This window comes from Bos indicus, chromosome 26, assembly GCF_029378745.1.
Source record: "Bos indicus isolate NIAB-ARS_2022 breed Sahiwal x Tharparkar chromosome 26, NIAB-ARS_B.indTharparkar_mat_pri_1.0, whole genome shotgun sequence".
NCBI classification, from domain to species: Eukaryota; Metazoa; Chordata; class Mammalia; order Artiodactyla; family Bovidae; genus Bos; species Bos indicus.
In genome coordinates, this window is record NC_091785.1 from 32,445,184 (window position 1) to 32,467,226 (window position 22,043).

General features: G+C 39.5%; 2 protein-coding genes across 19 annotated transcripts in view; one reads left to right on the top strand and one right to left on the bottom strand.

The window, feature by feature from the left end:
* Positions 1 to 1,987: 1,987 nt before the first annotated feature.
* Positions 1,988 to 17,035, bottom strand: ZDHHC6 (zinc finger DHHC-type palmitoyltransferase 6). 4 transcript variants are annotated; one of them, XM_019953102.2, is made up of 11 exons: positions 16,783 to 17,034; positions 15,286 to 15,754; positions 14,534 to 14,625; positions 13,225 to 13,384; positions 11,504 to 11,665; positions 9,854 to 9,907; positions 5,710 to 5,877; positions 4,556 to 4,597; positions 3,715 to 3,860; positions 3,574 to 3,620; positions 1,988 to 2,597 (listed from the first exon to the last, which is right to left on the bottom strand). In XM_019953102.2, the coding sequence occupies exons 2-11, from the start codon at positions 15,550 to 15,552 to the stop codon at positions 2,494 to 2,496; spliced, it is 1,242 nt and encodes a 413-aa protein (XP_019808661.1). In that variant the 5' UTR covers positions 15,553 to 15,754; positions 16,783 to 17,034; the 3' UTR covers positions 1,988 to 2,493. The 4 variants fall into 4 exon arrangements, with proteins under 4 accessions (XP_019808661.1, XP_070637382.1, XP_070637383.1 ...); XM_070781281.1 differs by lacking the exon at positions 16,783 to 17,034 and adding an exon at positions 15,912 to 16,704; XM_070781282.1 differs by lacking the exon at positions 11,504 to 11,665 and having other exon boundaries at positions 16,783 to 17,035.
* An 83-nt stretch (positions 17,036 to 17,118) lies between these two features.
* VTI1A (vesicle transport through interaction with t-SNAREs 1A) overlaps positions 17,119 to 22,043 on the top strand; it is a 382,104-nt gene continuing 377,179 nt past the window's right edge. For 2 of the 15 annotated variants that reach the window (XM_070781284.1, XM_070781288.1), the window contains exon 1: positions 17,124 to 17,557. In XM_070781284.1, coding sequence (XP_070637385.1) covers positions 17,464 to 17,557 — 94 coding nt within the window. In that variant the 5' untranslated portion in view covers positions 17,124 to 17,463. Of the gene's footprint in view, positions 17,558 to 22,043 lie in introns of all 15 variants that reach the window. The other 13 variants (XR_011564379.1, XM_070781286.1, XM_070781290.1 and 10 more) reach the window with 9 other exon arrangements.

The following is a 22,043-nucleotide window of genomic DNA, read 5'->3' on the forward strand; positions in this document are numbered from 1 at the left end:
AAGCACATAGAGTCCCATACAGGGTTAACTCAAAGAGGAACACACCAAGACTCTGTGCCATCAAAATGACACAAATTCAAGATAAAAAGAGAATACTAAAAGCAGCAAGGGAAAAGCAACAAATAATACACACGGGAACTCCCATACACTACAAAGCTACAGTAATCAAACCAGCATGGTACTACTACGCAGAGAGAGATTAACAGAGCAGGACAGAAGTCCAGAAATAAGCTCATACACACCTATGGTCAATTAATCTACGACAAAGGAGGCAAGACTATGCAATGGAGAAAAGACAGTCTTTTCAGTAAGTGGTGACGGGAAAACTGAACAGCTTACATGTAAAAGAATGCAATTAGAACATTCTTAAATACCAGGTACAAAATTAAAGTCAAAATGGATCAAAAGACCTAAATGTAGGACTGGATCCTATAAAACTCCTTGAGGAAAACAGAACACTCGATATAGATCACAGCAATACTGTTTTGAATCCATCTTCTAGAGTGAGTAATGGAAAGAAGAACAAAAATAAACAAGTGGGATCCAATTAAACTTAAAACCTTTTGCACAGCAAAGGAAACCATAAACAAAACAAAAAGACAATCTGAAAAATGGGAGGAAATATTTGCAAAGGATACAAACTAAAAGGGATTAATTTCCAAAATACAGAAACAGCTTAAAATTAATCCAATCAGAAAACAGCAGAAGACCTGAACAGACACTTCTCCATACAGATGGCCAACAGGCACATGAAAAGACGCTCAACACTGCTAATTATCAGGGAAATGGGAATCAAAACTTCAGTGAGGTATTTCCTCACATATATCAGAATGGCCACCATCAAAAAGTCTACAAATAATAAATGCTGGAGGTGCGGGAAAAAAGGAACCCTCCTACATTGCTGGTGGAAATTGGTATAGCCACTACATAAAACAGTACGGAGATTTCTTAAAAAACTAAGTTACCACATGATCCAGCAACCCCACTCCTGGACATATACCTGCAAAAGTTGAAAACTCTAATTTGAAAAGATACATGCATCCCCATGCTCATAGCACCACTATTTACAACAGCCAAAACACAGAAGCAACCTAAATGTCCATGAATGGGTACAGATGTGGAATGAAGAGTGGAGTATCACCCAGCCATAAGAAGACTGAAATAAGGCCATCTGCAGCAAGATGGAAGGACCTAGCGATTGTCATGTAAGTGAAGTAAGTCAGATAGAGAATGATAAACACTACATGGTATTACTTACATGTGGAATCTAAAAGTGATACAAACGAACTTATTTACAAAACAGAAATAGACTCACACACATAGAAAACAAACTTATGGTGACCAAAGGGGAAAAGAGGCAGGGAGGGATAAAGAGAGATATGGGAGATGTTATAGACATACACTAGGGCGTCCCTGCTGGTTCAGCAGTGAAGAATCCACCTATAATACAAGAGACATGGGTTGGATTCCTGGGTCAGGGAGATCCCCTGGAGAAGGGCATGGGAACCCACTCCAATATTCTGGCTTGGAGAATCCCACAGACAGCGGAGCCTGGTAAGCTACAGTACATTGGGTCACAAAAGAGGTTGCCACAAACATGCATAGATACACACTACCGTATATAAAACAGATAAGTGAGAACCTACTGTTTGTACACCACAGAGAACTATATTCAAGATCCTGTCATAACCTGTAATGGAAAAGAATCTGAAAAAGAATATATGTGTGTGTGTATACATACCTGGATCATTGCTATACACCTGTAACACTGTCAATCAATTATACTTCAATTAAAAAAAAAAAGTCTACTAGAATATTATGATCTCAATATATCATTAATTGAATATTTATTTGAGGCAAATATGTATGTCTGAAGACTCATGATTAAAGATGTCGATTTTCCAAGAGGCAGTAAAGCAGCAGTTTTTCCATAAGGAAATAACACTCCTTTTTAGTCAGCAAAAAGAAAGATGCCTGGAGTAAAAACTATGATTTATACAGAACAGCCATTTATCTTTATTTGATTTGACAAAATCATCATTATTAAAAGACGGGTAATAAAATCTGAGCTTACACTGAATCTGACAAATTAAGTTCTATAGTATCTAGAGTATCAGAAATTCGGCCAAGGGGGACAGAGGATAAAGCATCGCATGCAGATGCTCCTGGTAGAGGGGGGGCTCTATCTGCAGGTCAGGTCCACCGTGTGCAGCGCACACAAAATCCTAGAGAAAATGCAATTGACTCACTTGGGTGAAGTGTGTTTCCTTTTGGGGAGGGGGAGAAGTGGCAGAGAGGTGCAGGGATTCAAAGGCATGTGCAGAATGGCTTCTCCATTTCAAAGTGGTAATAAAAATATTTAGATCATGGCACAAGGGCACCTTTGAGGAAAAGAACACCTTAACCAGAGTAGGCTCATTGCATAATTCTTTAGTAATATGTACAGTTTTCAAGTAATGGAGTGGACTGAGAGGAATTTTACTTCAAAAGCGGCTATCTATTTTTCTTCTCGCCCTCTGGGGCTTGATCTGTTTCGGCGTCACAGGGGCACTTTTCTACACAGTTTCTAGGGAACCATCCTCTTATTCTTGAAACACCTGAGGGAGAAAATGAAATTGATATGAAATAGATATACCAAAATGAAATCTGTGAGACTTGTAAATCCTGTTACTTCAAACTGATAAGCTTTTAATTACCCCCCCCCATTTTGATTAGCACAACTTGAGGCTAAAATTAACTAACTAAAAATTCAAAATATATGCATTCCTAACGAGCTAGAAAATAGGTATTTCCCAAGTTCCATCATCTGGGAGCGCTCCAGTGGAGTGGGGGGACCTGGTCTTCAAGCACAGGTGTGTGACTGGGAGGGAGTCTGACGCACCGTAACACTTCATCTGTTCTAGGGACCTATCTCCCTGGAGGTCTGCTTTTTAGATTTTTTCTTAACACGTGCACTTCTATATCAAGCTTGCATAACCTATCACATGGGCTAATTTATGATTAACCCAGTGTTTTCAAAAGAGCATCCTAGGATAATCTTTACAGAAATAATTCTTAAAAGTAAATTTTAAAAAAATCAAAGACATGTAATGTTTCAATTCACTAGTTTTTATCATAATAGAATGATTCACTCAATGGGTGCATGCATAGCACAGCAGCTTAGTCACAGGCTCTGAGCCAGACTGCGTGGGCTGGAGTCTTGGCTCTTCCTGCATTTAGTGTGGCCTTGGGCACACTGCTAAGCTTCCCCACATTTCAGTTCCCTCACCAACAAAATGTCAATGACAGCATGGACCTCAGAGGGCTGCTGGGGACTGAATACCACAAATGAAGCATTTCCACAAGTGTGTGCTGCATATTTAAGTATGGGATCCAATGTTCACTAATCATTGCAAAGACCCAATAAATACAAGTGCTATGGAGAAGTAATACACGGAGCTTCTTTTTGCTGCTTAATGAGTATTTCCCTATCGTTCCCCTAATGCATGTGACTGTTTATAAAAGTTATTCTTGTAAAATCTGCAGTTATTGCTGGCAGTCTTATCCTTTAAACACTCGCTTTCATGTCCATACCTTCTAAAACGGAATCATCAAGAATTTTGTCTCCATACAACCAGTATCTGAAATATTTAAAAGATTAAAATTAATTTTTCTTTTTAGGCTAGATGCCAATTTCATTATTCAAGAAGAAATTCAGTACTTTCCGTTACTTACCGTAACCCTCTTGTAGCTAAGATGAATTCCCCTTTCTGTAGCCTTATCCGAGGCTCTTCAGTGCAGGGGCTCGTGAAGAATGTTTTGATTCCTCTATTCAAAGGACAGCAGGTACCACTATAATCTTCTATCACTTTATACCGGACCTGTCATCAGTGAGTGGAACAATTTAACATTAACCCACGTATGAAGTTTTTTAACCTTGAATGTAAACCGTTAAAGGTAGACCCAGAATATCAGGCAACAAGTCTTTCCCTTCTGGCTCGCTATCTACCCAGTTCCCTTATAGAAGGTAATTAATTGATGCTTCTAATTCCCAGGCTTTTCTTACCTTTCATTTCAAGCACATGGCTAAGAATAAAATTTTAGAAGCAGTGCTGACCAATGGAACTTTCTGCAATGGTGGAGATGTTTTATACTTGTGGTATACAGTGTGGTATCCCCTAGCCACAAGTAGATACTGAACACTTTTAATGTGGCTGGTGCAACCAAGGAATTTGAATTTAATTTAAATTAATTTAAATTTAAATAACCACATGTAGCTTGTGGCCACTGAATTAATTGTTTAGCATCACTTTAAGGACAAGTTTCCCACTGGGGAACTATACTGAGGATAATTATCTTTTGACAATATAAATTGACTAAATTCCCTCCAAACCTCCAGACCAATCTGAATGAAAACAAAAGTAAAATGCATCAAAGTTCAACAAATGATTAAGAAATATTATTTAATAAAAGCCAACAGTTGGTTTTTTACTTAGAGGCAATTTTAAAAGCTACATGGAAGTGCTGAGCCTGACAAAGGAAAAGAAATTAGTATCATTGCAAAAGAATTACTTACACTTCTGACTCTTTTATCTGCTTTTTGTTTCAACTGTTCTATCTGTTTGGAAGATATAAAAAGAAAAAATGAAGTCTCATATCTCAACACTGAAAAACAGGCTTTCCTCATTCACTGTATCAGAGTGACATGACAAACTCCCAATTTTCCAACATTTCAAATTGCTACAATTTAAAGGCTACACTTTTTTTTTTAAAGCATGGGAAGAAGGCTCTGTGACTAAAAACCGGCACTGAAGTGGGACCTTCTTCTCAATGTTCCCTCTCCAGTGTCTTTATCCGTGTATAATCACAGAGCACTCCCTGTGGCCCAGCAATCAAGGAGATGTGCTCTCTGCCTTCCGGGGGCCTCCAGGCTAGTCCCTTAAGATGAAGCAGTCTAGAGACTCCGAGTCTTCACAGAGACTGCAAAGTTCATCAACGATGAGTCTTGATTAAAAGTCGTCATTTCGACTCCTCTTTTCCACTTATTCAGCTACAACTTACTATATGACACTACACTAGATACAAGGGGAAATGATCTCTGCTTAGAATCTTGCCAAGTTAAAGACACAAGGATTAAATTGAGACCTCATGTGCTCATATAACTAGTGTATGATTAGGTACCAAATCCAGATGAGTCTAGATGGGGGCGGGGGGACTGGAGCTGATCTGAGTAATTTCTGATAAAGAGGAGGTCATATGGTATAGAAAAAACTGGGGGGGCGGAGAATTGTATCAGGGATTTGCTGAGTGGACTAGGCTGATCGGAAAGGCTGATTCCCCCCAGGATGTAGGTGGTCTGACAAAATGTGGCCCAGTGAAGGGAAAGGCAAACCACTTCAGCATTCTTGCCTTGAGAACGCCATGAACAGCACGAAAAGGATGTAGGCGAAAGGCAGCTTTTGGCTAGGTTTTATAAATCCAAGGTAAGGAATCAGGACTTTATCTCACAAGTATGGCGCGATAAGAGATTTAAATTGAAGGAAGTCAGACACGACTGAGCGACTTCTTCTTCCTCTTCATGATACAAGGAGTGCTTGGGAATTCACTTAGATTCATTTTGACATGCTGAAACAATTCTTATGACTTATTTTACTATAAAATGCGATCGGAGTTAAGAAGAAGAGGAAGAAGGTGGGGTAAAAAGGAAGACTATTTGAACAAAACACTCACTGTTAAGCTGTACTGGTGACAGCCTTCTCTGATTGGCCAATCCAGTCCATCTCCTTCAGGGACCCCTGACCATGTGAATACTTGTTTGAAGTTCTTCCATCTACTTCCCATATCATAAGGAAAAACAAAGACTTCATCTAGTTGATAATACTGAATTCGATCTTTAGCCTGTGGGTAACAAAGAGGTAAGATGGCAGAGACATCTGCCTTTAATGCTTCTAGAAATACTTCCTCCTTGTTATAACATTAGAATACACAGGAGTAATAAACACTTATTACAATATAGGAAGAACTTGACACACAAACACCAACCTCGTATAAGATCATCCACAAAATGTGTGACAGGGCTTTTTTAGGAGTAAGTCTAAACAAGACTGAATTTAAGCATTCAAAAATGCTTATTAAAAGTTAGTAACTTTATTTCATATATAAAAAACCCTCAATGTTCCTACTTGTTCAGTAGAACAAAAGGATCCAGGTGTAAAGAACAGATGTTAACAAAAAGATTTAAGAGAAAACAAGGGTTTATTCAGGCTGGAAGGAACCTGTAGGAATGGCCAGGAAAGGTGTGACAGGTGAGTCATTTTATGAAAATTTTTTTTTTTTTTTAAGTTAGCAGGTTAAGTGTGAGCGATCTTTCAGTTTTACATACCATTACATATGTCTGCATACTTATATAGGCACTTCTATGCACATTTTATGCATATATATATATCCAAGTTTCATAAATTATATTCTAGGCACTTAATCGTCATCTTTTACCTACGGGAATAAACTGGCTTAGGATTTCTGAATCTCTACTGACACCTAGCGGTATAAAGATGCACTGTTTATTCCTACAATGAGCATACAAACCCAGTGATATTTATTGTGTAATAAAATATGGTAATTTTGACCCATTTTCTTTAACTTAATAGAATCATTTATTTGATTTTTATTGAGCAACATAGTGCCAGGTTTAAAATAACTTCTAGATTTAGTGTGGCACTTTACAGATAGCCTTGGTCATCGGCAAAAAAAGTTACTCTAATGTCAATGTTATGCTAACTAGAGATTATACCTTGAAATATTTTATTATCATTGGATAGTATTTTAGAGAAAAGCTTCTTGCAGTTACTGATAAAGTGATACTGATAATAATTCAATTACAAGAACTGTCAAGCTGTAACATGAAAACATGTAAGTCCATCCCCATCCTGATAATGAGTAACTTCTTTTCCCTTCTTATAAACAAAAACTTCAGCGTCTTAAAATGGATTAAGAACCTCAGAGAACCGAGACCTAGAATACTAAAAAAGACAAAGTGCTAAGGATGAGAGCAGTTTACGAAAACAACAAAGGCATGGAGTCTGTGTGAGAGAAGCACACAGTGAAGAGGGAACTCCGTGCACAGTACGTGTTAAAAACTGCCAGAGGCGTGCAACAGGTGCCATGGGAAAAGGGAAGAAGGGTACTTCACTTGGTCCAGGGAGAGTCAAGGAAGGTTTCTCGGAGGAACTGACAGCTGAACCAAGTCTCGAGGGGCAAGAAATAAGGAAAAAAGAGCTAGGAAGAATATTTTAGGCAGAGTGAGCAACATGTGGAAAAATACAGAAGCGTAAGATGCATAAACTATTTGGTATTAGCTGGTATGGAGTATGAATGGGATGGGGAGGGGTGGAAATGAACTGGAGAAGCAGGTAAGGGGAAGACATAAAAGGTTTTAGTACGCATAAGCTAAGGAGCTTGGACTTAAACTTGTATATCCGTGGTTCTCAAAGTATGCTTTGTGCATCTCCTTCAGTCCCCAAGACCTTTTCTTGGGGTTGAACAAAGTCAGACAACTTTGATAATAATACTAAGACATTCTTGCCTTCTTTCATGGTGCTGACATTTGCAACGGTGGGTGAAATTGCTGGCACCTTATGTTGGCGTCTAGACAGTGGCACCAAGCTGTTATATTCTTCATTGCTACACACTCAATTCAAACCAAACCAAACCAACAAAAAGCCCAGTTTTACATAAAAATGTCTTGATGAATAAAAATAATTTTTATTAAATCTCAGCCCTCAAGTAGATGTCTTTTTAATATTCTGTGTGACAACACAGGAAATACACATAAAGCATGACAAAATGCTTATCTCAAGGAAAACACCTGTCTGAGCTGTGAGCCAACTACAGCTGTGCAGCCAGCTTTTTTCATGAAATGCTGTTTTTGTTTGAAAGAATGAGTAATGTAACAGACAAACCAAAGTTGTTCAGACTTCAGTATTTAGTGGATGTCTTCTCGAAGATGAACAAAGTCAGGCTCTTACTTCATATAAACAACTACTTGTTGCTAGTGAAAAATGTAAGGCTTTCAAATGAAAATTAGAATTTGGAACATTTACATCACCACTATGAGCTTGACGGCTTTCCAATATTTAAATATTTTCCCCATAAAACTGGTAGTGATACGAATGGATTTACATTGTGAATGATGAACTGTAACAACATTCTAAAAATCTGTACATCTGTAAACCAGTATGTTCCAAAAGACCAATGCTTGATGCCCTATATGGCTAAAAGATCCATTCAAAGAGCAAGACAGATTGATGGATTTGAATACAAAAGAATGCAAAAAATTGACTGATGTAATTTTAGATCTCACATGCAACCAACTTCTCACCAACTAGCACTTGTCAAGTTATAATGTATTGTTACTACCAAAGAATGTCCACTGTTACCTAAAAGGCATGTTAAAATACCCCTTTTTCTACCTACTTCTCTGTTTGAGGCTGAATTTTCTTCATATACTTCAATCAAAGCAACATATCTCAACAGACTGAACGCAGAACTAGATGTGAGAATCCAACTGTCTTCTGTTGAGTCAGATATTAAAGAAATTTGTAAAAACATAAAACAATGCCACTCTCCCTATTCTGTTTATTTTGGAAAATTTAATTATTTTTCCAGAAATGTTATTTTATTAACATATAATGGATTTATTATTGTTATTTTTAAATGAAATAATATTCAAAGGTTTTCTCAGAAAACATGGCAAATGTCAATAGATACAATACCCAATAGTATAATTAACAAAAGCTCTTTAGTGTACTTAACAATTTTTGAGAATGTAAAAGATCCTGAGGGGCTTCCCTGATGGTTCAGTGGCAGAGAATCCGCCTATCAATGCAGAAGATGTGGGTTCCAACCCAGGGTCAGGAAGATTCCCCTGGAGAAGGAAACAGCAACCCACTCCAGTATTCTTGCCTGAGAAATTCCACAGACACAGAAGCCTAGAGGGCTACAGTCCATGAGGTCGCAAAAGAGCTGGGCACGAATTAGTCGCTAAACAACGAACAAAAAAAGGTCCCAAGACCGAAGTTTGAGAGCTGCTGCTATAAATTAAAACTCACCAACTGGCTGCTAGGGGGCTAAATATGTCCTATAGGTGTGTTTTCTTTGGCCCATGAAGATTTTCTGTTTATTTTGCTCTTAATTTGAATTGTTTCTCAATGTTTAAAAACAAAAAAGGTAACATAAAAATCCAGATCTCTGGTTTTTCTTGGAAAAAACAATTACATGATCTCACAATACTAGGTGAGGATTTCTCTGTGGCCATGATGAGCTTGGTCTGCTGGACAGCTCTGGAGCGCAGGCTGGCTCCACTCCTCTAGGTTATCTGCCGGGGCTGCAATGCACTGGCTTTACAACTCCAATAAGCTACAGGGATGGAAAGGCTCTGAGAAGTTTTAAACAGGCAGTGGGGCATATTTTAACATCAGAATCACAACGGACAGTGTGAAGTATGTATTGGAGGTTGTGAGGTTTGTGACAAGCTAAATGTTCTCAGCTGTATCTGATGTGTAAAGCCAATGTGACGGCACCTTGGTAGGACAGAAGCTCCCATCCCAATGGACTGCCTTCTCCTCCAGTCTGAGAGAGTACGGCCAAATAGCTTCATGTGTGACTTAGAACAATTCAGTGTGAGATGGTTCTGTGGGAGTCTTATTGAACCAGGAATAAATCAAACGGTTCCTATAATCACCCTTCACGCGGCATGCAAATGACAAAAGGAAGCCATTTGGTAGTCAAGCTTTCATTTGGGGGCATTTACTAGTTAATCTGATCTATTAGTCAATCAGTACTTTATCAACATTAAGAAAATAACGCTAAAATTTACCTTCTCTTCAATCCATGATTCAATAGAAGTTTTGTTTCTGAGAATTATTTTCATCTGGAAATAGTAAAATTTTAAATGTTACTGGTTCATTTAAGATTATCATCTTAAAAAAAAAAAGATTATCATCTTTATACTACCCCTATGAGACAGTTTTTATTGCTCCATTCCATAGATGAAGCTATCAGGACAATAGAGATTAAATAAAAGAGCACGTGGTTCATCTGACTCTAAACCACTGGACTATATCTTCACATGACTACATCAATCCACAATCAAATCTGAATCTATGGCTTAAATGAAAAATCATGCTTTAAGTACTACCTTCTGAATAAGTTTTCCAGAGTATTAATAAATTATAATACAATCTACTCAATCAGCATTAACATATTTTGCCATTAAAATTTTACCACTATTTTAAATAAATCTTAAATGCATGATTAGCCTATTTATTACAAGTAACAGTGACTCATTACAGTCAACCTAGACATTCTGTTTGCCTTAAAAACTTGAGTATATTCAGTCTTGATTCTATTTTTGATTTTCCTGAAATGACAATTCCATTTATGTAGGTTTTTACACCACATGACTTTATTTCTAATATGATTCTTAATTATAGGCATTGGTGAAAATTTTTCAAAGAATTTGATTCCAGACTAGTAAAAAATATAAAATATAACCCAAACCAGGTTATTTTAAAACTAAGAGTTCAAAAAGGGTTGGGCAATGCATCAGGGCCTACTAGCGCAGCGTGTCTAATTCTACGAGTTCTGCAATTCTCTGATGTCTGGCTGTGTCTTCATGGGGACAGTGTGACACGGTCAGAGCAACCCTGGACTGGGAGTCCTTTCCATATTCCAAGGGCCTTAGCACAGTAGCTGGTTCATGGTAGGCCTGCAGTGAATGAATACACTAATGAATCAAATGCAGTGAGTCATAAGAACTATTTTTTGATCCCTTCAGGGTCACATCCTCCTTCTCTGGGCTCTCACAGCATCACTTTGTACATAAGTCTATGATATACACATGACCCAGATTTAATGGCAGGATCCTCTTCATTCTCATTATTGTAAACTCAGAAATTAGGAGAGTATTCATCATAGAGCAGACATTAGCTAGCACCAATATCATAGGGTTGTTATGGAGATTAAATGAGCTATCATATGTAAAACGCCTAAAATAGCGCTCCATAAACGTTAGCTATGTTATTATGCTTTTGATTAATATATGTGATTATAAAATAACATTAATAATTATGTTTACTGAATGCATGAATGGATGATATTGGGTATGCCACTTAACCTCCTTGTGACTCAATTACTCATCTGCAAGGAAGGGAAAATAATACTCCTCTTCGACTTCTTTTGGGGTTGATATGAACATCAAGAGAGACTGTGAGAAGAGTTTTCTCAAGGATAAAATGCTGTGTAACTCTAACTTAGGATTTTTTAAATTAAATCATTACCAAGAAATGCTGGCAAAGACACTTTGAAATTATCTGACCAGCAGAAGATAAAATTCATCACCTAGGTGGAAAAAGTAACAATAATCTCCATTTCACACAGCATTCTTCAATGCAGCTTTTTTCTCCTTCTCATTACAAGCGGCCCCAATTACTCGACAGTGTTAGCTCGAGGTAATGGAGGAGCTTACCTGGATAAAAAACAACATCCCGACAGCTATGGTTGTTCCTAAAGCTAATCCCAAGGCAAACAAGGTGGCAGCAAATGCAGCTAATCCAAAAGGAATAATCGGAAGAGGGTCTCTCCGGGCTGCACTCATATCAATCTTGACCGTGTTCCACCCAAAGGAGAGCTGCGAACAACAACACCACCCACAAGAAATACTTGGTTGTCGTAAATGGTTAGACTCTACTGAACCACTTAAAACCACTTGATCAAGAAGATCAGCAAATGACAATGTGCTATTGTGGCCAAAGCAAACATAACTGTTTTCTAGTTAATTCTGTGGCTTGAACTCATAGTGACATGCACGATATCCTCTTTGGTATTGTCAAATGTTTTTTGTTTGTCATTGTTTCCTCAGAAAGCATTAGGTACATCGAATAGATGTTTGCAATAAAAAAAAAAAAAAAAGCAAGCATTAGGTAGACTGCACGCACATTACTGGGGATGAATGACAGTGGACACAAATCTAAGCTGTAACTGTCTCCTGGCTGCTCCTCGCTTTCCTGTATTTACAGTGCTCGTCCATAGTGACAAAGATAGCCTAAGATTCAGTGGTTTCTTCCCTCTTGTTCCACAACCAGAGGTTTAAGAACTAGTAACATGTAGGTCAAAACACGTCCTGCTAATGTGCACTGCCTGGCCTGAAAAATGTTTTAGAATATTCAGAGTTAGGTACCAACATTTAGAAATTTAGTGTGTTAGAAATCAGACTGCACATAAAAAGTCTGGGTTTTCAGATTTTTCTTGAAAAACCAGATGATCTGGCATTGCCAGGCTGGATTTCCAAACATCAATAAATGGCTGAAGTAAAATATGGGTTGTCCTCTGTGTGAAGGGCATGTGTTTTCCAGGTTCCCATTAGGCCTGGGTCCCTCATTTACCCTCCGGGCATGTTTGCTGCTGCTGCTAAGTCACTTCAGTCGTATCTGACTCTGTGTGACCCCAGAGACGGCAGCCCACCAGGCTCCCGAGTCCCTGGGATTCTCCAGGCAAGAACACTGGAGTGGGTTGCCGTTTCCTTCTCCAATGCATGAAAGTGAAAAGTGAAAGTGAAGTCGCTCAGTCGTATCCGACTCTTAGCGACCCCATGGACTGCAGCCTACCAGGCTCCTCCATCCATGGGATTTTCCAGGCAAGAGTACTGGAGTGGGGTGCCATTGCCTTCTCCGTCAGGCATGCTTAAGGACCTGAATTTGTGACCACCAAACTTTATCTCATAACCACGTGCTCATAAATCAACTCAATCAGTCGTACGATATTTAAGAACGTGCACTTGCTGTGTGAGCCATGTTCCAGAGCACTGGATTTAGAAACGAACAAAAGAACTGCAAGTGGCCACAGGATCGAACGCAAACAGAGAGCACTTGTATTGTCTTTTTCTTCCCACTTTTCTGCTTTTTCCTCTATTTTCTACCATAGCTTATTGAAGTCCAATAAGTTATACATAGTAAAACTTCAACTACAGCATATACGGTGAGTTTCCAGATAGCATATACAAAATAATCTTTCCTCATCTTAAAAACTGTTTTAAAGCTTTTTTAAAGAAGGAATCCCTGTAAAGGTAAAACAAAGTTCTATTTCCCCACCTAAACTGCAGAACACCTATTTCCAAAAGGGACTTCTTAAAGAATCTTGATAACTACTATTTAATCTCTCATGATTCGATAAACAAATGTTTTCACTTACCCGATTATAAAGCTGCGTATACATGGTCATAACAAAAATAAAGGCAGCGTGAATACAGCCCAGTGGTGCTAAAAGGAGGAACAGCGTGAAGGAAGCATGATTCTGATAGCCGCAGCAGTTGTTGATCCAAGGGCAGTGATGGTCCATCTTCATCACACATCTAATGGGAAAAATTTATAGAAAACATGAGGCAGAAAATCCTGTCTACTTGAAATAACTTTGGTCTTCAAAAGATCAAGCACACAGGAATCTAGCATGTCCATGCCTGAGTCACAGAGGAATAATACTTTATAGAACAAAAACAAAAATCTTTATGAGTTTTTAAACAACTTTGAACAGTGACTTCTTTTAAATTTTAAACAGCCAAAGAAAGGGCAGGCTTTGTAAAGGCTTCTGAGGAAACAGACATCTGCTACAAGTAAGTTTGTTTAAAGAAGTCAGGAGGCCCAGTGAAAGGTTCATTATAAAGAAATAAGCATGGTTCCTGATTTTCCTCTTGCTCTGAAGTGACTGGAGTGGAAAACAACAGAGACTGAACAAAATTACTTCTGAATCTCCACTGGGGCTGATGGGGCCTGGCAGACGCTTGTAACTTCCTTCCTTCATGTTCTTATCCTTTACATGTGGCGTCTCCAAGCTAAGCAAGCTAATTCTGGAATGTAAGATGTGGTTTAGTAAGTGAAGTCTTGCTCTGTTTCCTTTCCTTGAGGTTGTTAGAAGAAAATTTTCTTGTCTCAAACTAAACTTTATTTGCCCCTCCAATGGTCCCCCTAAACCTCAGAATTAGCATCATAAATTTCTTATTTATCAGTGGATACAGATGTTCACTTACAAAGGTTCTATCAATAGCTTAATTCACATTTTTTACAGTGATTCTGTTTTCTTCCAATTAAGGCTTTTATATTAAATACTTGTGACAACAGGCACCTGGATTCACTTATTAGATTTATGTAAGTATAAATGTGACTCAACTAAATAATGGAAAAAGCAGGTCTCCTTTATAATTTAGACTCAGAACAATTCTAAGCCTAGTTAACATGTCAGCCGACAGTTAACCCTGATTTATGAAAACAACTTAAAGTATAATGTTTTACCCTGTTCCTGTCATGGCAAGAAGAAAGAGTGAAACTTTCATTATCAGAGTTGACAATTTGAAAGTAAGATTATGGACACAAGTATTTTAACAACATTGTTTATAAAGCAGTCACCTTGCAGGGAATAAAACTAGGATTGACGTGCTAAGAAAGAATAACAAAAGGCCAGTAATCAAGTTGATCAGTCTTCAATAAATAGTAAAGACAGACAGTACCTGTTACACTTTCTGCAGTGATGTGACCGTGGTGCCTTGTATGCTTGGCAGACTTTACAGTACTGGAGGTACACGCTATCCTGAGAATTTTCCTTGGCAGTGAAATATAAACAAAATATAAATTTCTGGGTAATTGGACAAGTGATACTGCTGTTATCAGAAATTCATTATTTAAACAAATTTTAGCTCAAAAAGAAGGGCTGGAAATGCAAGCTAAAATTCAAATTCCATCTTTCCCCCATCTCCCATAAATGAAAATCAAACTACAGTATTTATTCATAAGGCTTGGCTTGTTATAAGCTGTCCATTGTTTCTGAATACTTTATAAACTAGAAGCTTCGCAAAGAGTCAGACACGACTGAGCGACTGAACTGAACTGAACTGAGCTTCTAAAGTATTTTTCTCAGTTATGAGGGATGTTAATATGTTACATGAAGAAAAAAATCCCAGTGCCCAACCACATTGTAGAATTATGAGGTACATGATATACAGTGTTTCCTAGAAACTTATGACCATGTACTCATTACTACCACTCCATTTTTTCTTTTAATTGAAATTGCTTTGGGAAATACTTTCAAGCAGGTATGAAAAAAATCCTTTGAGCTCTAAATGGCCAGTGATTGGAATAATACGCTTAGTCTCCACCAAAGTAAAAAGTAGGCTATGTTTGATATTATTGGTTGGCAGGTAAGGAAAAAACTAAATATATGATTATCATGAGGGTTCACCATTTTAAGGAACCTTTTTCTTACCGGTTTCCACCCCAGAGGGACGAAGCCAGGACCAACAAACATGGCATTGAAGTAATTATAAAGAATCATGACAGTCCAGTTAATCAACATGATGAAATTCACGCTTCCTCCAGTGGTATGTAAGGGCCAATACCACAACACAGAGTCAATCATGGCCATGGCAGAACATATTGCTATAACACCAAGGGCTATAATGGGACCCCAGTGACAAAGTCTCTTTAATTCTTGGAGATTTTCAAACTTGACAACTGAGCAGAATGTACCCATTTTGGTGAGGAAGAATGTCTTTCGGTTTTTAAAGAATTACAGATTTCCTCTTTCTGTGCACACATTTCCTCGTGCCACAAGTCCGTGTGTGTTCCTTAACTGTCATGTCTTCACGCTGTGGGATGTTAATGCAGATTACGCCATTTTCACTGCTAGACACTTTTTATCTAGGAGAATCCAGTACCTTGGTTTGACACTTAATCTAAAGAAAACAAAATGAGAAGGTTCGGTAAGACATTTTACTATCTGTTTTTGTTAATTTCAATTTCAAGACATTTTACTATCTGTATTTGTTAATTTCAATAATCGCCTAAATAGAAGCAGCTCACAAGTACATTACTATGAAATGAGTATCTCACCAAATATCAAAAAGAACCATTTTCATCTTATCCAAACTTTAGTCAATTCTGAATGGCAAATAAACTGGATCCATGATTCTTAAGTGGTTGTTTTTTTTCCCTTTGTTCCCAACTTGTCAGAGGACTATGTCTGTGCATATTTAGTGAACCGCTGCAGGAAACAAAAAAATTTAGAGCTGGGATGGAGGGCCTTATGGTTGACCTAATCCAGTTTCCTTCTTCATTGAAAGGAAAATGGCTCAGAGAGGCTGAGCGATTAAACCACTTGAGTGATAGCTGAATCCGACAGAAGCCAAATCATCAAACTTCCTTTACAGAGTTCTAAACTGCCTCCTACCCACTCTTGAATTAAATCCAGTATGATCCAGACAAGGTCTACACCATTTGCCTGAGGTTGCCCCTCAAAGGCTAATTTAAGGTCTGTCTGTGTTATAAGTAAAGAAACCGGAGGATGAAAGCTCAAGGAGGGGAGGAGAGGAGTGGGGAGAGGAGGTGAGGAGAGAGAAGTGTGTGTGAACTCAGGACCGGAGGCGTATATGAGAATAAGCACGAATGAGAATATTTCAGGGAAGGGAAAAAAAAAAAAAGGCGAGGGACCGGGAAGATCTGTAGAAGGCTATTCAGGACTGGACTGGAGTGAGTCAAGCGAAGAAGATCTGACAGCCAGAGTAACAAAGATTTCCGCGCAAGAGATGCCGCGCTGCCTCGTGCCTCAGTTTCCCTCTCGTGTTATGGAGTAGAGCACTGAGAAATCCTCACGCAGGGGACGAACATCTTGGTAAGGGGTGGTTGGTCTCGACTTTCTGGAGATGCTGGCCCCATTGGGGTGGGGCGATGATCGCAAAATCCCGTCCCCTGCTTTGACTCCCACCTCGGTCCTGTCCTCAGGGTCCGCTCCTGGGCCATCTCATTTCTGGGCTCACCCGGAGCAGACTTCGCGGCTCGGGCTCACCCGGAGCAGACCCTCTCCCGCTCGGATAACTCCGTCCTGGGTACCCCCACCCAACGCAAGTAGAAAGTAAATTCTGTGCGCTAGAAGCTGGGGTGCGCGACCAGCCACGACCCGCGCGTCTCTCAGCCAGCGCCCTCGCAGCTGATCTCCCGCTCGGGCTCAGTGCGCAGTCTCCGTGACAGCCACTTCCGGGAGGTTCGCCGTATCAACCTTCCGTCGGGAAGCAAGTCCCTCTGGCTTCTAGCTTGGGGAACCGGAACCGCTTTCCAAAACGCGGAGGGAGGAAAAAAATGCTTTTCAGTGATTCCTGAGAACACGAATTTTTTTTTAGGCTTTTGGGGACACTGATTGAAGGGGTTTTCCTTAGAGAACTTCTTAATCTTGGAGCCTAAACGGAAACTGAAACACGCACCCAGCCCAACTTCCGGAGGACCAAGATCGCGACGAACAACCAGGAAGCTGTCGGCCTGGGAGCTGTCCCCAGTTCTCTGCTCCGCTCTCTAGGGAACTTTCCGGGTCCTTACACTCTGATTTTCTTGCCCCGCGTGACCTCAGCTCCGTTCTAGGCTCCGACCCGGGCCGGCCACTCCGGAACCCGCCATGTCGTCCGACTTTGAAGGTTACGAGCAGGACTTCGCGGTGCTCACGGCAGAGATCACCAACAAGATTGCAAGGGTCCCCCGACTCCCACCTGGTAAGGGCGCTTCCTAGGCCGGGCGGGGGTGTCCTGGAGAGTTGGGAGGCTCCGATGTGGACGATGGAACTCTGCCTGAATGTCTCTTAGGCGCGAGCCTGGAGGATGAAGCAGTGTCGGGGCCTCCGGGAGGAATGGTTGAGTGGGTTGAGGGTAAGGGGAGGACCCAGGCTGGGTTGTGGGGTGCAGAGCCTTTGGAATCTGAAGCTTTTTTTTTTTTTTTTTGAGTTCTTATCTGGACTCCACCACCTTTTTACTCGTATAACCTTGGGAAAGTTCCTTTGAGTCTTGGGAACGTTTCTCTGAGTCTTCGTTTTGGTTGGGTTTTCTGTTACTTTTGTTTGTGAAATACAGAGATGTGAGACTATTCAACGAGAATGAATTAACGTACCAAGGTCATGAGTCTGGACCATACAGCAACGTTGTTTTGTTAGTAACGATGTTATTACTATAGGCGGCAAAACAGGGTTAAGGGCCGTGGTGCCTGGATTCAAATCCCAGCCCTGCCACTTAGAAGTTGTATTTAGGCAAGTTTCTTAACCTCTTTCAACTTCTATTTCTTGGTAAAATGGAAAGAATTGTGCATCTCTCATGTGAAGATTAAATGACTTAACATATGTAAAGTCCCTTTTTTCATGTTAGCTGCTATAATCATTAGTATTTTTCATAGCACCAAGCCCATTTATTTTTTTCTCATCCTTCTTGAGAAACGATGTGTAAAAATTGGTACAGAATAATTTTTCTCACTTTTAAAATCCCACAGCTATCATTCAGAAGAGTTTTTGTGTTTTAGCACATCTTATTTTAAATGCTGGACTGTCAACTATGTGAAGGTGGGAGCTATCTTTGATTTCCTTGGCATTTACTTAGAAGGAGCTCAGGGAAATGAGCAGATAGGAAATGAACAGATACATAAATATGATATCATGTAATTTTCATCTGTAGGACATTGTTTTAGGATTTGTTTTCTCTCAATACAGATTTAATTTGAATATTTAGTTGCAAATAAGATTGCTATTCAGGGACTTAGTTGTGGTAGGGAAATTGAACCATCTACCTTCACTCTGTGGTGTAAAGTTTATCTGTGAACTGGTGGTCAACTTCATTGTTCCACCTTGTCAGTCAGTCCTTGATGCCAGCAATAATTTCTCCTAGACCTAAGTTTTGATTCCTCTGTTCCTTTCCCCACCTCTCCCCAAACTTATGTGTTTATAAATAATTTTCTTCCTTTATTTCTTTATTTTTCTCCCCCCCCCCCACACCTATTTTCTATTAATAGGGACATTTGCTTGAAGCCAGAATCTCTGAACTTACACCCCACTCATCTCCTGAAGTCCCAGTTAGTTCTGGAGAAGGTGGAGGATGATGTCTTAAAGAGGTGTATGAGTCCAAGTGAGGGAACAAGAGGAGAGAACCAAGGTAGCATATACCACGGAGCTCTGCTGCCTGGGAGATTGTTGTGGCGAAAGTGGCCGATGGCCTCATCACTTCATGATGCATCACCTCGCCTCTTCTCTTCAGCTCTGCTTTCCTCCACCGCCCAAGATCATCTTGATTTTTGTTGTCGTTATTGTTGGAGCCTACTTCCTTTGACTTCAGTCCCAGAACCTCAGAATATCAGGATTCATGGTTTCCGTGGGATTTTTGCTGTTTTTTAATTGTCAGAATTATAGCTGAGGAAACATTTTTTGTTTGGGCTAATAGCTTTGGTATTGAGAAGCTATGCTATAAAGTAACAAAGTCATTCCTGGGTGCAAAATTGTAACAGACAATTCCAAGAAAACAGATTTGTTACAGTTGTTGTTGTTGTTGTTGCTGTTTTCTTACCTTTATATTTTAATGTGACCATTCTTACCACATAGATAGAAACCTTTGAATTAAGTAAGTTAAAAATAAAGACCTCGAATTTCTACAGCTACAATGTAATGTAAGGTCCAAAGAAGCAGCTTCATGAGAATTGAAAGGAGACTATAGCTGGCACTGGAAAAATGCTTACTAACTTGAATAATTAAATGCTAGTAATTCTTAAAAATACTGTGGTTTCCGTCTTAATAATTATTTGTACTTGCTCATTTTATAATCTGTTTCTAGTTGATAAATAGGGAAAGATGAAAAATATATCTTTGTAGTTATGCATTTCAGATGTATATCTGTGGACAACAGAAATTGATTATGTGCAACCATGCAGAACTAGTATGATTAAAAGTAATTATAATCTCTTCCTGGCATCATTGGTGGTTGACCCAGAAATTACTTGAGTTAAGAAGGTTAAAAATTGGAGCAAAATTTTCAGCCAAAGCAGTTTAGTCCCTGAAATATTAACTTACTGAAATGGAATTAGAGTAAACTGGATTGATTGCAACTAACTTCATTCTCTGCTGTGCATGTACAATGTGTTAAAGTGTTACTTCCAAGAGAATAGAAAAGATTAAATATTTTAGAACTTCAAAAAGAAATTTGATTACTCTGTGGACCAAAAGATAGATCAATCTCTTCTTAAGTAATATTCTTATGGCACTATATTTGAGCTTTGATTTTAATGATTTGTATTCTGGAGTAAAGTCAGGAAAATGGATGAGTGAAAACCATCACTAATACTAATTGTGATGTTCCTCTTTCTCTGATGATGAGTTGTAAGAGGGGGAGATACTTTATAGAGGCGAGAATTCCATGCCATCAGGCAGGCTTCCTGAAGGATCTTAAACAAAAGGTTTCTTTGCAGTTAGTTGCTTACCTCACCATGTACAGGGACAAAAATGGTCTGTTGTGAAGCCTATCATTTTGTAGCTGTAGTCAGAAATACCAAGAAAGGCATTATGGTAACTTGGTTACAGTTCACAGGTGGCATCAGATCTGTTTAGAATCCCAGCTCTGCTGCTTATTAGATCTGCAACTTGGGCATATTACCTGCCCTGTCTAAGTCTGCCTCCTCCACCTGGAAAATTCAGTGTGTGTGTGTGTGTGTGTGTGTGTGTGTGTGTGTTGGAGGCAGGGTGTGTGTATAATAGTTTCACCCTTACAGTGTTGTAAAAGTCAGTTGAAATAAAGCATCTGATTTTGTTGTTCAGTTGCTGAGTTGCTACTCTTTGCAACCCATGCAGTGCAGCACACCAGGCTCTTCTGTTCTCCACTATCAACCAGAGTTTGCTTATTGAGTTGGTGATGCTGTCTAACCATCTCATAACTATTAGTAATTGCCCTCCAGTCTTCCCCAGTAGCATGTTGAATCTTCCAGCCTGGAGGGCTTGTTTTCCAGTGTCATATCCTTTTGCCTTTTCATACTGTTCAGGGGATTCTCGAGGCAAGAATACTGGAATGGGTTGCCATTTCCTCCTCCAGTGGACCGTGTTTTGTCACAACTCTTCGCTGTGACCCAGCCATCTTGTGTGGCTCTGCGTGGCATGGCTCATGACCTCATTGAGTTACGCAAACCCCATTGCCACAACCTAGTTGTGATCCTTGAAGGGGAAAGCATATAGTACCCTAGCACAATTTTTCCTCCCTTAAGAGAGTGCACGGTAAATTAGCAACTACTGATACTGCAGTGGTGAAGGCAACACCTGTAGGGTTAGTCAGCACCTAGCTTCTCAGACTTTGTGACATTAGTTGAACTCTTAAAGAAACATTGGCCCTCAATTTTGTTTCCTTTCTGTGCTAGACTAGAGTGAATCTCTCTTGATGAGCACCTGCATTTGAAGGGAGATGTGTGATGGGCACTTTAGGATACAAACTTGGAATTGGACTCTGAACTCAGGATAACAGGGAAGAAGTCAGGGAGAGAAGTGGAAGTGGTGGGGTGAGATAGGTGTCTTTTCTGGAAGGAAATGCTTAGTCTAGCTAATTGATTATGCCCCATCCCTGGAGGCTTTTGGGCACTGTCTAGACATGGCCATGTGTGGAAGAAGCTGTGACATGGCCGTGTGTGGAAGAAGCTGTGACGTTCATCCATGATTCTCTCTTGCCTTTGCAAAGTGATTGTAATAAGAGAATTCAGGAAAGTCTGCTTTTATTTGTGAATACTGTGGTTTGCTTTACATACATGTGGTTCTGGAGCTGTCATGTTGATGTGTAACTGTTGAGCACTTGAAATGTAGCTGTTGCCATGTAGTGAAATGACAATGTTTTTAGTATTAATAAATTAAAAAAATATTAAAATGAATTTCTTCTGTTTTTTTTTTTTAACTTTTTGAAATGTGGCTACTAGAAAATTTAAAATTCTGTTATGTGACTTGCATGCATTATATTTTTGTTCTATAAAATTAGAGTTGAAGAGATGGTTCCAGACCTAATTCAGGAACTCAGGTGCAGAGTGAGTTGAAGTAGGGTGGGTAGGACTTGAGTTAGGCACACTCACGCATATCCACATTCTAATCCCTTAAATGATGTAGTTAACCTGAGTAATAGCCTTGGGCTACCCAGGTGGCTCTGTGGGTAAAGAATCCACCTGCGATGCAGGAGATACAGGAGACACAGGTTCCATCCCTGG